This window comes from Tribolium castaneum, chromosome 1, assembly GCF_031307605.1.
Source record: "Tribolium castaneum strain GA2 chromosome 1, icTriCast1.1, whole genome shotgun sequence".
Taxonomy (NCBI): domain Eukaryota; kingdom Metazoa; phylum Arthropoda; class Insecta; order Coleoptera; family Tenebrionidae; genus Tribolium; species Tribolium castaneum.
Genome location: NC_087394.1, coordinates 5,701,275 through 5,716,017, shown reverse-complemented (window position 1 = coordinate 5,716,017; position 14,743 = coordinate 5,701,275). Strand labels below are relative to the sequence as shown.

The 14,743-nt window shown below is 30.4% G+C and overlaps 1 protein-coding gene across 2 annotated transcripts in view; it reads right to left on the bottom strand.

Annotated features, from left to right (window-relative positions):
- Positions 1-14,743, bottom strand: part of LOC657013 (otoferlin) — a 74,945-nt gene that overhangs the window by 17,447 nt on the left and 42,755 nt on the right. For both annotated transcript variants that reach the window (XM_015978579.2, XM_008200880.3), the window contains exons 9-14: positions 14,176-14,362; positions 13,929-14,115; positions 4,224-4,622; positions 723-913; positions 472-669; positions 308-424 (exon numbers count right to left, since the gene is read on the bottom strand). In XM_015978579.2, the coding sequence (XP_015834065.2) occupies positions 308-424; positions 472-669; positions 723-913; positions 4,224-4,622; positions 13,929-14,115; positions 14,176-14,362 (1,279 nt within the window). The remainder of the gene's footprint in view (positions 1-307; positions 425-471; positions 670-722; positions 914-4,223; positions 4,623-13,928; positions 14,116-14,175; positions 14,363-14,743) is intronic.

Genomic DNA, 14,743 nt, shown 5'->3' with positions numbered 1-14,743 from the left:
ATACACTCACATACGCTCGTTGCATAACGACAGCCCTCGAACTTTAAACTTTTGTTTTCGCTTTCGTATTTATAATTACTATTATCTAACACACACAGTTTTGCAATAATTACATTTTTTCTTTAAAAATAGATATAATTTTTTCATCTGCAGAAGAAACTGTGATTTCAAAAAAATTATAAGTATGTTCTACTTTTATGAGTATCACCCCCAACTCACTGTAGATTCAAGTTAGCATCACTTTACAGCTCTTTTGATGTTCAAATATTGCCGCATAAATAAGAATATCTTTGTTTTTGGTTCTTACATCTTCCGTTAGAAATTTCAATTTGGTCAAGTAAGTCTGCGCCGTTTTGTACCGTTCCCTGAACGAGCTTTTCGTAACTAAAGCTCTCAAATTCCGTGCAGCACTCCCTATATGTTCCTGAAACAGCGCTTTGCAGTTGAATTTTTCATCCTGCAAGCACTTACAATCTCCCTTTGACAAAGTTTCAAATGCTCTTTGTCCAACTTTGTTTTGCCGGTCCCAGGGCCCGTCATTGACGCTTGCGATATCGTTACGTATTTAGCACAGCCTATTGACAAATCCTCCAGCACCTGTTTGAGGCGCGTTTCTATCTCAGGATCGTCAGAGTCCATTAACGAATTCACTTCCGAAAGACCGTCTTCCTATTTATTAAAACATGCAAAATGTTTGCGGAAAATTGGTCCAAAAATCTTACCAGTTTTTCGGAAATTTTCGAAATTATGTTCGAGTTGTACATACGTCTCCTGTAGTCGGGCCAGACTGAGCGTATGTGCATGCAAGGCTTGTTGTCCCAGTAGGGGAGGAAATAGTAGATTTTGTCGTGGGTCATGGGTTTGGTTGGTGTTGTGGTGCTCTGCCAGGAGCCGCTGTCCGTGGAGACGGCCTCTGAATTTTTGGAATCATTAGGGTGTTTATGCTAAGGAATTGAGTTTGTTTCGAGTTTTATTATCTTTATATTAAGTTAGATGCTGTCGAGAAACATTGAAACTTTGCTCCAAGCTTACATTATTTCGTCTCGTCGCACTGGAATGAGATGAAATTTTACATGCATTCTTACAAAGGACGCTCTCTTGGCTTTGTTAACGAATCTTTGTTTGGTTTGTCAATAATTTGAACAATATGGAAGCTTGACGACAAAAAGGACAAACGTTGCGAAAAATTTAATAATTACGACCGTGTAAATACTGTATAATGGAATACGGACGGGGATTTTATTTATTTATAAAAAATTGCAATTTAGGGAACCTGTGTGACAGATTAATAATTTACAGTTTACTTAACTATTTTTAAAGCTTGATTAAAATATAGGAAAGATGGAAAAAATTCGGTTTTATTGATTAGAATAATTTAAATGTTGTATAAACTTTTATAAGAAACGCTTGAATAAGACAAAAGGAACAATGTTTTAGACCCAATTTTGTGGGTTTTTTTTTGGTTACGTTTTTGACAAAATTGTATAAGATAATCGAATATCTGCGAACTGTGGCAAATTTCTAGCAAAAGACTCAAATAAATTTTGCCAAATAATTGCTTCCCTAAATGAAATAGGTGCTTACATGTAAGGAAAAAATGCACAAATATTGCCTTTTGGACTTTAGTTATTTATGAGTTAGTTAGTTATTTTTAAAAATTGAAGAAAAAATCGAAGTTTTTTTCAAATATTGAATAAAAGCTCAAAAAAGCAGAAATCGGTCCGTTTTCGAACTACATTAGTAACTTTCTGGTTAATTTGGCAAAGTATTGCCAAACAATTGTTTACTGAAATGTCTTAAAAGACAAAAAATCTAATGTAGTTTTTGACCTAAGTTTTTAAAAAATGTGCTTATAATTTCTCAAAAAGAATAACTTCACCGTAAAGGTTTAGAAAACTAATGTAAAAACTGTTTTAATTTTATTTATAGGAAACAAAAAAAAAGTTTTTGCAAAACGCAAAAGTAAGAAACAAGATTTTGAGAAGTTGTAGGTGCGACATATCAACCACATAACCACTTAAAGAAGGAAATTCTTGTTGGTTATTTAGGGCAGGGATGTAAATAAGCTTTATATTTTTAGCGACGTTTCGATTTTAATTAAATCATCATCAGGCACGATGTCATGGCACGAACACTTTGTCTAAAAGTGTAATTTCTTAGAAATGATGATACTATTGTAACAAAACAGGATGTCATATGAAAGAAGTTCTAATAGATATTCAGTTTTTGTAAAAAAATTGTTTTTTTTAAGAGAAATAAGAGAAGAGAAAATAAACATTTGGTGTGTTTCTAAAAAAATTCTTAGTTTTGGGAACGTTTTTTTAAAATATAATTCTCTTAGATCGTGTGACAGAGTATTAAATTTACTATATATTTAATAACCTTTTTTTAAGCTTGAAATCATTGAAATTATTTTTATTCTAATTTAATGTACGAAAAAAAAACACTTAAAACCTTAGAAAACTGAAGGAAAATCTTTTTCAATGTTACGGACTGAAAAAATTTTGCTTTTTTCCAACTTTCAAAAATAATCGTTTCTGGCTGTACAACATTTTAAAACGCTCAATAAAGTAGAACATAATGTAATTTTTATCAAATTTTTACCAATTGGTTTTATGAACTGAATTTATAGCTCAAAGTGCTTGAACATTTGTAGAGGGCATAAATAAACTTCGACCCAAATTCATAATTTTTTGGGTACTTTTGACGAAATTTTACAAAATAATTGATTTATCTATCTAGAAAATGTGACAATTGCTTGTAAAAATAAAATATGTCATCAGTCATCATTTTCAACCAAAATTTTCGGATTATTTTCTATGAAATTTGAATGAAAAACGTGTTAATACCCTTACACGAAAATGGCCAATTGTTGTCACTTTTGATATAATTCGTTTATTTTTATGAAAAAAAAAACAAAGTTTATCTCAAATACTTGATTAGAAGCCCTTTTTTTTCGGATTAATTTGTGCAAAAATTTTGATAAACATTGGCGTTTCTTTCTGCAGAAAGTATTAAAATAAAAAATTCAGTTATTTTGAACTAGCTCTAGAGTTGAGTTTTAAGCATTAAAATACCACAAAAATGAGAAACTTTTAATTTTGTTGTGGAACATTTTTAGATTTTAATTTTCTACAAAAACAAGAATAACTTTGAACTCTTCGCTCTTAAATAAGTATGTAGATTGTCTCGATTTGCATGGCAAACTAGAACTCTTTCAATAGTTTGAAAATGAGTTGAGTCAAATCAGTACACATTGTCTTGAAGTGTATAATTTGCTAGAAATGTTGTTGAAATTACTGTAAGAAAAAAATGTAAGACGTGAGGAGTTTTAGCAGAATTTCAGTCTTTAATATTTGTAAAAAAATCTGTTTTTAACGAGAAACTTAAAATACAAGAGAAACATTTTTTTTAAAGAAGTTCTTATAACTTTTTAAAGAAAATTAATACACCAAATTAAAATTTGTTTTGCTGAAATTTAAAAAAAAACAGATTCTATTTAGACAATCGTATAATGAAACAGAATGTTATTAATTTTTTACAATTTTTAAACAAAATCCTTCACAAACAAAAAATAGTTTCCTTCCAAATTTTTGTTTACCTGTTTGTAGAAGATTTTTAAAAGTACTAAAAAAGAAAAGAGACTCATCAATACTTCATAAAGAAGTAACATTTTGATTCTTTGATTCTTACAATCTGTTATTTTTTAAATTTAAATTAAGCATTATCCTGAATTTATAAAACTTTTGTGTATGAATATTTTGTAGCTTTCCCTTGCCGTCCGATTTTCAGTTTTTAATCCTAGAATGCAATTTGGAATTTAATATTGAAGCAAAAATACCACCGTCATACTGCAAAATAGAACACTAAAAAATCCGGTAAAAATGTAAATGAGTGAGTGCTCCTTTGAACCACATACTCGCAACTCACAAAGTAAAAATATTGCATAAACCGTGAAAGCACCACGAGAACTAAAACTAGTTTGCAAATATTTTCCAAGTTTGTTAGTGTAGAACAATGTGGCCTGAAATAAGTATCGAACTAAATACACCATGAACAAAGCACTTGGCCAACAACCCAAGAAAATCATAAATTATTATTAGCTCCCACTTTAATTTATTGAAGCTGTTTGTCTCGCCTTGGCTTCGCCCCCTTGAGAGCACCCGTTTCAACTCCGAAATTAATTTATTTACCACACTTTAATCCTGCAACGAAAAACTCACCCAATTCGTCGCTGTCCGAGTCGTAATGTTCCCTCGTTGACTCGTTATGCCCATCAATCGCATTCCCTGCATTTCCGATACTAATTTCGAAATAAACCGGCTTATCACCCAGCTTCTTATCAATCATGGAGGCGTCCAAAATGGTCGCAAACAAAAAGAACTCCTCATTTTTCGCATACGAGGCTTCATTCACTGGAATTGTCGGCTCGATTTCCACTGCTGAAGGTGCAAGATCGATGCTGTCGGTGATTTCGGTCCTGATTGCCACCAGGAGACGGGCCCTGTAGGAGACGCCTTCGCCCAGGCCCGTATTAAGGCTCGAATGCTCGTCTATGAGGCTGTAATCCCTCGTGGAGCCGTAAAGGTGGATGAAGGAAGGGCCGAATGTGGGCAGGAAGCCTGGAAATCGCCCGAATTACCGATGGAGTAAGCACATCTAGGATGCACAACGTGTTAGAAATTCAGGACTTGGGGCTAATTATTATTTACGCTTGCAACGCGAAGTGGTAATTAAAAAGTTAGGGTTTGTGGTTGGATATTGTAATGGATGTAAGGGAGTAAATCTTGTTTATGCTGATGGTGGAGTACACAAGTGACTGCTGTAATTAATTGAAATTCCTGATACGGATGCGCGCTTGTTAATTTATATTACCATTAAGGTAAGTCCGAGTTAATCAGAGAAATTTTAATTGAAGGCTGAGTTTGCTGGGGATTGGGATGTGAATTGATGAACATTTTCCAGAAGGATTTGGTTTCTCACAATTATAAATATCTCTCTTACTCTATTTCTTGTAAGTTTGAGCCATTCGTCATTAATTATTATTGTAAAATGAAGAATTGATTCTTAAATGCGCTTAAATGACAAATTGTTTTTCATTTAACAAAGAAACATTGAACAGGGAACAAACAACTCTAGATGTTCATTCTGTGGAAAAAGTTTTTAAGTTCGACTTTTATACAGGATTATTCACAAAGACACCGAGCAAGGTCAGGTAAAAATGCAACCAAGAGTGTAATAAGTTATAGATGAGTCAAATCAACACATATTATTTTGAAGGCTGTCATTCGAATTTTAATAGCAATTCATTCGTAAATATTTGTAAAAAAAATCGTGTTTTTTAAAAGAGAAATGAGGGAAGGGAAAATAAATACTGGGCGTTTTTCTAAAAGAAATTCTTAATTCTAAGAATATAATTTTCTGAGACCGTGTGACATTATTGAATGTACTATTTTAAACCTATTTTTAAAGCTTGAAATAATTGAAATTATTTTTATTCTAATTTAATGCATGGAAAAAAACATTATAAAATTTTAGGAAACTGAAGGAAAATCTTTTTTAGTTTTACGGATTAAAAACATTTTGCTTTTTTCCAAAAGCAACTTCCAGGAATAATTGTTTCTGGCTGTAGACGATTTTAAACACTCAGAAAAGTAGGACTTAATGTAATTTTTTACCAAATTTTTACTAAATATTTTATGAACTGAGTTTATAGCTCAAAGGGCTTAAACGTTTGAAAAAGACGTTTGAAATCGCTTTTACTGTATTTCTTGTATATATAAAATTTGAGCCATTCGTCATTAATTATTATTGTAAAATGAAGATTTGATTTTTAAATGCCTTTTCTTCTATTTTTACCATAAATATGACAAATTGTCTTTTATTTAATAAAGAAACACTGAAAAGGGAACAAACAAATTTAGGTATACATTCTGTGAAAAAAGTTTTTAAGTTCGACTTTTATACAGGGTTATTCACGAAGACACCGAGCTTGGTCAGGTAAAAATGCAACTTTAACTAAATTTGAAAATCATCTCATAAATTCAAGTAGATATTAGATTAGAATTCGCATTGCTAGTATTTTGCTAATCCGTTATTTTCAGTTTCAAACAAACAAATTTTTTAATGCTTGTTTGCTAATTTGGCGATTTTATGTTAAAAAACTTTTGTTTTGATATTTTTATACTAATATTGGTAATTTTCATGTTTTTTACCTTTAGTATTATTTAACAGTTACAAAAAAAATATAATTTGTCGAACCAATGAAGCTAAGTTCGGCCAAGTTCGGAAAATCTTAGTAATGAGCTCAGAACGCAACTTTAATAATTTTTAATTAAGAAAAATTACCGGCAATAATATTGCTTTAGAAATCATTTTAGAGCATAATCTTTTACCCTAAAAATTGCCGTATAAGGTGCCATTAAAAAATAATTTCTAACTTAAAAACTAAGAAGGATTTTTAAAAACTAATTGATAATTAGTTTCTTTCCTAAAATTTTCTTTTTGTTAAACATTTGATAAATACATTTTGTTTTGAATATCGCTGACGTTTTCTTAAAAACAGTTTTAATTATATGTTTTTAGGTATTTTGTTCAGTTTTTGAGCGATTTTTCTGCATATTTTGTTTAAATTTTAAGTTAATTTTACCGCTTATTTCCGTAATTTTTGTGGTAAAAAGTCCGAACTTTAATTATGACATACCAGGAATTTAATTATGTTTATACCTAATAACATGTACTTTGTGTTGCATTTTTACTTGATCGATCGGAGTATTATGTGAATAACCTTGTAGGGCATTTAGCAGTTGATAGTTACAGTTTTGACAAAATATTATTTCTTTAATAATGTTGTGAGCAATGTCCTAGAAGAATTTTTGGCATCGTTATTTTCTGATATTTTTATCACCTAAAGGAAAGTGAATAAAAAAAATCAAAAACGAAAAATGTACTAATGAAAACTAATTTTCCCCGTTTTTTCTTCTTGAAAGGAGACAACAGACAATAATAGTTCAGCAGATCCTATCAGATGACGTTTTTAGTTCAAATTTTTAATAAATATCTTTTGTTTTTTCTTGTTGTTCATATGCACATTTCTGTATCGTTTGGTTAAAAATAAATTGGAATGCAACAACAAAAAAATTAAGCTCTTTAGGAAATTACTATATTCGGAATTTTTTTCCTTTCAGAATTATAATTATTATACACAAAATCGAGAAAGAAATCACTGGCCAAATACCACAAGAATTGTTTATTGTAGCATGTGCCTCGGGATTTTTTTTCCATTTTGTGAAATAACATACTACTTTAGATATAATGGTTGTTTTTTTACTATTAAATAATTATTATTGATTCCTAACAAAAAAGAAAAATAAGAATAACAGTGGTAGCAGTACACTGGTATTTTGGTAGTATCTATTGATCCTCTAAATTCTAAGCAATGTATTAATACATAGCCATAATCTATCAGGTCTTGTTCAATAAAAATATTTTACAACGGTAGAACTTCCGATTTTGCCGGTAGTCCGTTTCAATTTTTGTTATTTTAAGCTTTTTTTATTATGTCTTACAAATTTGAATTATTTTAAGACAGTTTTTATCAGCTTTTACAATACACAAGTATTTTTTTTCGAAATATTTACACTTAAAAAAGAATGGGAATTTGTACTTGTATTTGGACAATTGAGAGAGAAGAAAGCTTAGGACTTTATTGTGGCGTTTTTAAATTTTGAAAAGAATGTTAACAAATTCGAAATTTTACGTTTGGAGAATTTTAGTTACTCATAACGAAATTATTTCAAATACAACATCACATTTTTTTTACACCTAAATTTAATAGTTTTCAAATTACTTTGATTATTTTTGGCATTTTGGGAAAATCATACAAAACCACATTTTTTTATTTATTATTTATTCCCATTGAAGAAACAACAAATTCTGTTGGAAATATTGTTAAATTTTTCGTAAATACCAAATAAATTCATAAAATTTTGGTTTGCAAAACTTTGATTTCGAATATTTTTTTCGGTTTCCATGGCAAAGAAACTGTTAATGGATTTTTTAATGTTAACAAAATAACTTGAAACCTTTTAAGCATCGGTAAAGGGAACCTTAATACAAATTGATGCAGAATTAAATTTTTTTCCATTAATTAGAAAATTCAAAATTGAGGCATTTTGTTTGAAAAAATTGATTTATTTTTCTTTCTTTTTTCAAATGTTTAGAAAACGAATAAACTTGGCTATCGGGAAAGCTTATAGAATCTTCAATAAAATAAATCGAATGATCAAAAAATGCAATAAATAACATAGTTTTTCTGTAATTAAAAACATTTTTTTGAAAGGCTGAGTATCTCCTAAAATGGTTTCAAGTGAATAGATCATTGAAAGGAAATTCTCTGTTCCATTTGTAAACTTGGCAACTTGTCGCTTTACAAATGCATTTACGACAGTTCAAGACGCGCCACACAAATTTAATTCATTCAATTTAAACTACAAATCCTTTAAACCTAGTTACATACCAACACTTCAAATATTTAAATCAATCTGATTAAATCGAAAGTTTTTTCAGTAAACTGGCAATTCAAATTAAAATTGTTGGTCGATGAAGATGTTTGTTGTTTCAAATTTCCATTGTTCACAAAGCCTTTTAATTGAAAATTGATTGATCGAAACTTTTAACTTTAACTCAAACTTTTTTGTATGTTTTTGAAGGAGTAATATTGAAATCGTCAAACTTTAAGTTAGATAATTTAAAAGAAAAATGAAAAAAGCCTCAACGGAAATCACCAACGTTAGTAATAAAGCCTTAAGAAATAAAAGAAGAGACACATCTATTTATTTCGGAGCCATGAGGACTTATTAAAATAAATTGGTATTTTTTAAATAAACTGGTGCGAGTTTGTATAATTTAAAGGAAAATATTTTTTTGCACTGTCAGTCAATTATATGTTGTTCTGAATCTCGTGTTAGGGACATTTACAATTTTTATTATCGCTTGAAGAAATAAAACCTTTTATCCAAAAAACTACTTAAGAAATACGAAAAAGTTAACTTCGGTTCTAAAACGTCCCTACGGCATTTACATTTTTTATTTATAATTATACTCGTCAATTATACAAACTTTTAAATGACTTATTTTATGAAGCAAAAGTTCAGCGAAAGCTTCCTTTGTGTTTTTGAATTATCATGCACTTCTGTTAGTGTAGATTCTAACCCAATAAAACTCACTGAGAATTTAAAATGAGAACGAGAAACACAAATTTAACTCTTCTATTCTAGAAGTAACTATGAAGAATGTTTTACATCAACGTAATTTTTGTGCGAACTCTTGGTTATCTGCAAGTGTGCTTTAATGAATTCGTTGTGGGCTAGTTACGAATTGCAAAATTAATAGATTCGTTATCACACAAAACTAGACTTAATGGAATGTAGATTAGAACAGGGAATTTCGGATCGATACAACTTACATTTGTGACCGAAATAGGAAATCACAATTGTCACAAAGGATATGATACGATCTGTTTCAACAACTGAAATCACACCAACAAATATATAATAATTCCTGATACAATCTGTCATGAATTATTACCGCTCACATTACACATAATAATAATTTGCTGGAGTTAGTACATGTTGTGCATTCTAGTAACGTTATATTTGTGCATCCTAGGACTAATGTAAATGCACCTAACTCTGACACTGTCTAATTCTGACACCTCGTAACCCATAATTTTCACCCAGCATTATCTCGCCCTAATTAAACTCAAATTTACCCAATTAAAGTGATATTCAATCGTACCAACAATGCCAGACACCTTCCTGACCTGAAACGTCCTTATCAATTCTTCTCGTGTTTGGGGACAACACGCGATAAACATGTTTTGTAAAGTGGTTGTGCATGTAGGCGACATTGTCAATTCAGGCTTTTGTGTGTCGTTTAATTAAGACAACTTTCAAACCCAGATCTATGTTCACTTCAGGGCAAGAGAAAAATAACGAACTCTATTATGAGCAGGAATCGATTTGAAATCAAGACTTCATTACGGAGTTTAATGTCGGGCAGAAGTCAATTTAAAAATTCATGAAATATAAGTCGTTACAAATGTACGAAAAAAATGTAGTAATGCTAATTTAAAATCTGAGTACGTCGTCCACATTCTTGTTTATATTTTGCACGACAAATTGAATTTGTTTTCACGTTTATTTCTGATTATATTGCGCCAGAAGAGGAAAACTTTTAGAAATAATTTATTATATTATTATATCCAAGCGTGATGAAAAATATTGAGCTCGAAATTAAAATTAAAATTTTAGGTAGGAACTTTGGTAAAATGTAGTTGTTACCACAAACCAGAATTTTTGAGTTATGTAAAAGTCTAATTAATGTGTCTGTGCTTTGTTACAAAACTACACCCCAGAGCGACTCCGGGTTTTCGCCATTTGATAGGGAATGCTTATGTAGATTATTCAAACAGGTAGAAAATAAAAAAGCAAATGCAAGAAATAATCAAAAAATTCTAAAAAAAACTTCATGTGGAATCAATACCTAACGTAGAATCAGGAAAACTTACATGTGCAAGCCATAGTTGTTTTTAGCCTAAATATGTCTGTATTCTGAAGTGGAAATTATGATCCAGAATGACTTTTCCCATTTGGTAGAGAATCAGCTTATCTTATTATATTCCAATAGTTTTTTATTTTTTATCATTAGTGTTATAATTTTTGCGTTATAATACGTTAAAAATTTAGGGAAATTGAATTTTTGTGATTTGCGGACGGATATCCCATTCGGATATTACTCACTGAGCAAATTAAAAAAAAAGTTACAGAATTTTTCTTAATTTCCTGACAATTTAAAATTTAAAACCGATTCTACTGTTATCTTTGCTTGCAGTTTTTTCCAATTTTGGTAGAAGAAAATATTTTAACAAAGTTATTAAGTCTTTAAGATATTGCGAAGCTGAAATTAAATTCAAAATCCTTGAAACTTGGTTTTCAGATTACAACGATCGTTCTTAAACTTAATACATATTCCTTTGCGAATATTTATCATAGTGTTTATTAAAAAATTAGTTTACAATACTACTTAAAACTTGATTTATAAACACACTGCAAAGTAGTATCCATTTCAGCTTGGTCTCTCAGACAAATCTCCAGTTTTCAGGCGGATCTTTTCAAACAAGGCGTAAAAATTGTGTCATTTGTATTTTGTGATGCCACCGACCAAAATACACGTGATTTAATTTAACCGTACTTAAAATATTCCTATGAATTGTTGATTGTTGTCAAATAAACCGGAAAAGTCCGACTTATCGATAAAAACTCGTTTCCGATATCATTACCAACCGAAAGTTTGAAAAAAATGGGGAAAATAAATTATTTACAAATATCATAAAAAATTAATAATGTCTGTGCAGAGACAAAGTATAGTTTTACTATTGCTTAAAAATTAATAATTACACATAACATTAAACATTAAAAAGTAACACTAAAGATTCAAGTTATCATATTACTTTGTCTGAAAATATCCAATATTATAACATTAAAAACTAAAAAAAAGGTTTAATACGCCGATGTCAACAAATGCAAAGGTAAATTTTTAAACAGTTATTTATTAGTCTAATAAACAATTAATAGCTTTTGTATAAAAAAATACACAGATGCAATAAATTCATTCTAAGCTGACTTACTTGTTGTCTCAAAAATGGTGGATTTTTTACCACAGCTTTATTGCTTGTTTATACGCCGATGTCAACTAAGGTAAAAGCTGTTATTTTGCTAATAAACAGTTAAAAACTTTTGTATAAAAAAAAATACACAAAAACAATAAATTATTTCTATTAAATCAAATACTTGTTTTGTTTCAAAAAATGGTGAATGCGCCGAGATATTTTTTACTCGTTTATATGCCGATGTCCACAAAGGCAAAGGTAGTTTTAAAACAGTTATTTACTTTTGTATGAAAAAATACACAGAAGCCGTAAATTATTGTTATTATTTCAAGTATTTCAAAAATGGTGGATGCGCCGGGATATTTTCTAGGGGGCTATTTTTATTGCTTTTTTATAACTCTGGTGTGTACTTAATAAAAAGTAAGCCTGCTAAAAGTATATTTTTTGTATCTTGAAAACTAATAGTCACAGGGAATTCAGCGCATTTGCTATTTTAAATACTTAAATATTTTCTCAATACTTGAATTTATTCAAAATTTTTCAATCATTTGTTATAATTAATATGAACTAATTATATAGGCTTAATTTTCTAATCGAAATAAAGGGACTTAAAGTGGATTCATAATGTGAAAGTTTTGTTAAGAAATCTATAGTAATCAGCACATTATAAACAACATTTAATTTAATCCTGCTTTAAATTCGATTGTGAAACAGACTCTTAACATTAAGTCGCTACAAAAATTATGATTTCTTATCTTTTGACACGATTTTTTAATGTTGCTTTGTGCAATAAATTCGTGACAAAATATCGCTAATTCTATAGAAATAATTCAATAAGGCCCGATATTTGGTATTAATAAATAAGTATTAAAATAAATTTCAGTAAAATTTGATTGATTGGCGTTACTGTATTTTAACTGGAGGTTTAAATTTATCTCTCCGTTGAATATGTTTTCAGAAACTGGCCCTAAGTTAATGTTAAAAATTCTAATCAACAAAATTTTGGATTTTTTTTCACAATTTGTTGCTCGAAACATTGAAGGTTGCTTGTGTATGTTAGAATTACTATAGAAAGCATAAAATTTCAATTAACAGTATTTGAATCACTTTAGTTTTATTAATATGAATGTTTTTAATTAATACTTAAATATTTATAACATAGAAATGTAAAAAGATTGGGTTAACTTCACATAGATAGAAAAAAAAAGATATATGTCATGGCAAACGTTGATTTCTATTTGACTATTTGATTTTTAGATGCATGTAGAACAAAATATTTTTCTATAGTTTGTGTTTAAAATCTGGAAATAAATTGAATCTGCTATAAGATATTATGAGATTTGGAAATACTAAGTGGTAATAAAGACAGTAAAAATAATCATCTGACGAAAGAGAGTGCTATTTTTGTGTCGACTTCTTGAGTCTATAATAGGATTTTTGCTCATAATTTCGTAATTAAACATTTGTTAACTTTGAAGTCGGTAGTTAAAAGCTTTGCTGTTATATTAAAGATATCGCCTTGTTTCTAAAATTTTCCAACATTCGAACACTGCTTCTAACAGTCATGAGTTTTATTGCTCGCGGACTCAATTTCCGACTTTTGATAGCATAAAACGATAAGGCAATTTAAAAATGTATGAATCCTTGGAAACAAAGGAATGAGAGATAATAGTAGATTATGTTATTAGGGCTAAAAGTGATACTTTATAGAGTGAAGCAAATAATTCAGTAAACTCTTTTTTACTGTTTTTTGCGCAAACGTAATTATTTAAATAAACTGGTAAAGAACGAGAGATTTTTTTTAAATGGACGGTTACTTTGTTATTCAGTTATATAAGTTATTATTTATTCGGTTATTTATTGAAGAAAACAAAAATTCTTGCTAAAAACAAATATTCTTCTCACTCAGAGTAGCCATCACACATCATTATGTCCTCTGGAGACAACTGATCAATATGTTAAAAATACCTAATGCGAAAACACTTTGTTGACATTTAATACCAACACTCCCTAAAGATAGGAGTATACATCCAAGTTTCACATATCGACCAATGTTTACTCGGTGGGAAATGTGGCCTAACTTTATAATGACGCTAAGAGTTTGCCGATATTTCGGCAACTCCAACTCTCGATGTTTTTCACTTAACTGTCAGATTAAAGAATCAGTGTCGGAATTAGATACAATTTTGTCATCAACCAAGCTTTCCACATCCGGCAATTAGGTGCATTTACTTCACGTCTTATACCTGAATCTCACCCTTCTCTCCGTCGTTGGAGATGGTCTTCAGGTCGATGAAGTGTGTCCCAATAACGGTGGGCTTAACGGGGTCGTTATCCCGCAATTGGATCTTGATCCGTTGACACAGCGGCGGAAACATCTCTGTGAAAACGAGCTGTTCGTTCCAAACGGGTGCATAACTGTGCTTCTTCACGCTTGTTTTACCCTTGGAAAAAAGCACCGACAAAGCTCCAGGTTGGACTCATTTGGCTGTTTATCTACCTACCGTCAGACCGGCAAAGGACACTTGAACGTACGGGTCAACGAGATCGCTCAACTCGCCGGTAAATGCTTTTTTCACATTTGCCATCAACGAAGAGTTCATTTTTGGCAAACCGTCAGCTCGGTAGATTTTCACGATGAAGCGGGCGCGTTGACGGTCGATGGGGACTCCGTCCGGGAGAAGCAAGTTTCTGGAGGAGGATTTAATTATTTACGAGTGGACATAATTTTGCTTTGAACAACAACGGTTAATAATTTGCATGGAAGCAGTCAGTGGTTTGCTTTACGATGTTATTTCACCATGACAGAGACCATTATGTTCTGGGCTGGAACGTCTAGATGAATACAAATCAGACTAATGCAAGTGTGTGGATGCATATTCAGGATCAAACTATGTCGATTTAGATCTGACAGATGTACGAGATTAAATAAGAGAATAATGGGTCTAAACGACAAACCTGGAATAAATCAAAGCTAATAGTACAGTTTGAAAAATTTAAACAAATATTTTGCAGCATAATCTTTATAAATCTAGAATCTTTCATAAACATTAGTTTTTGTTTTTACTTCAA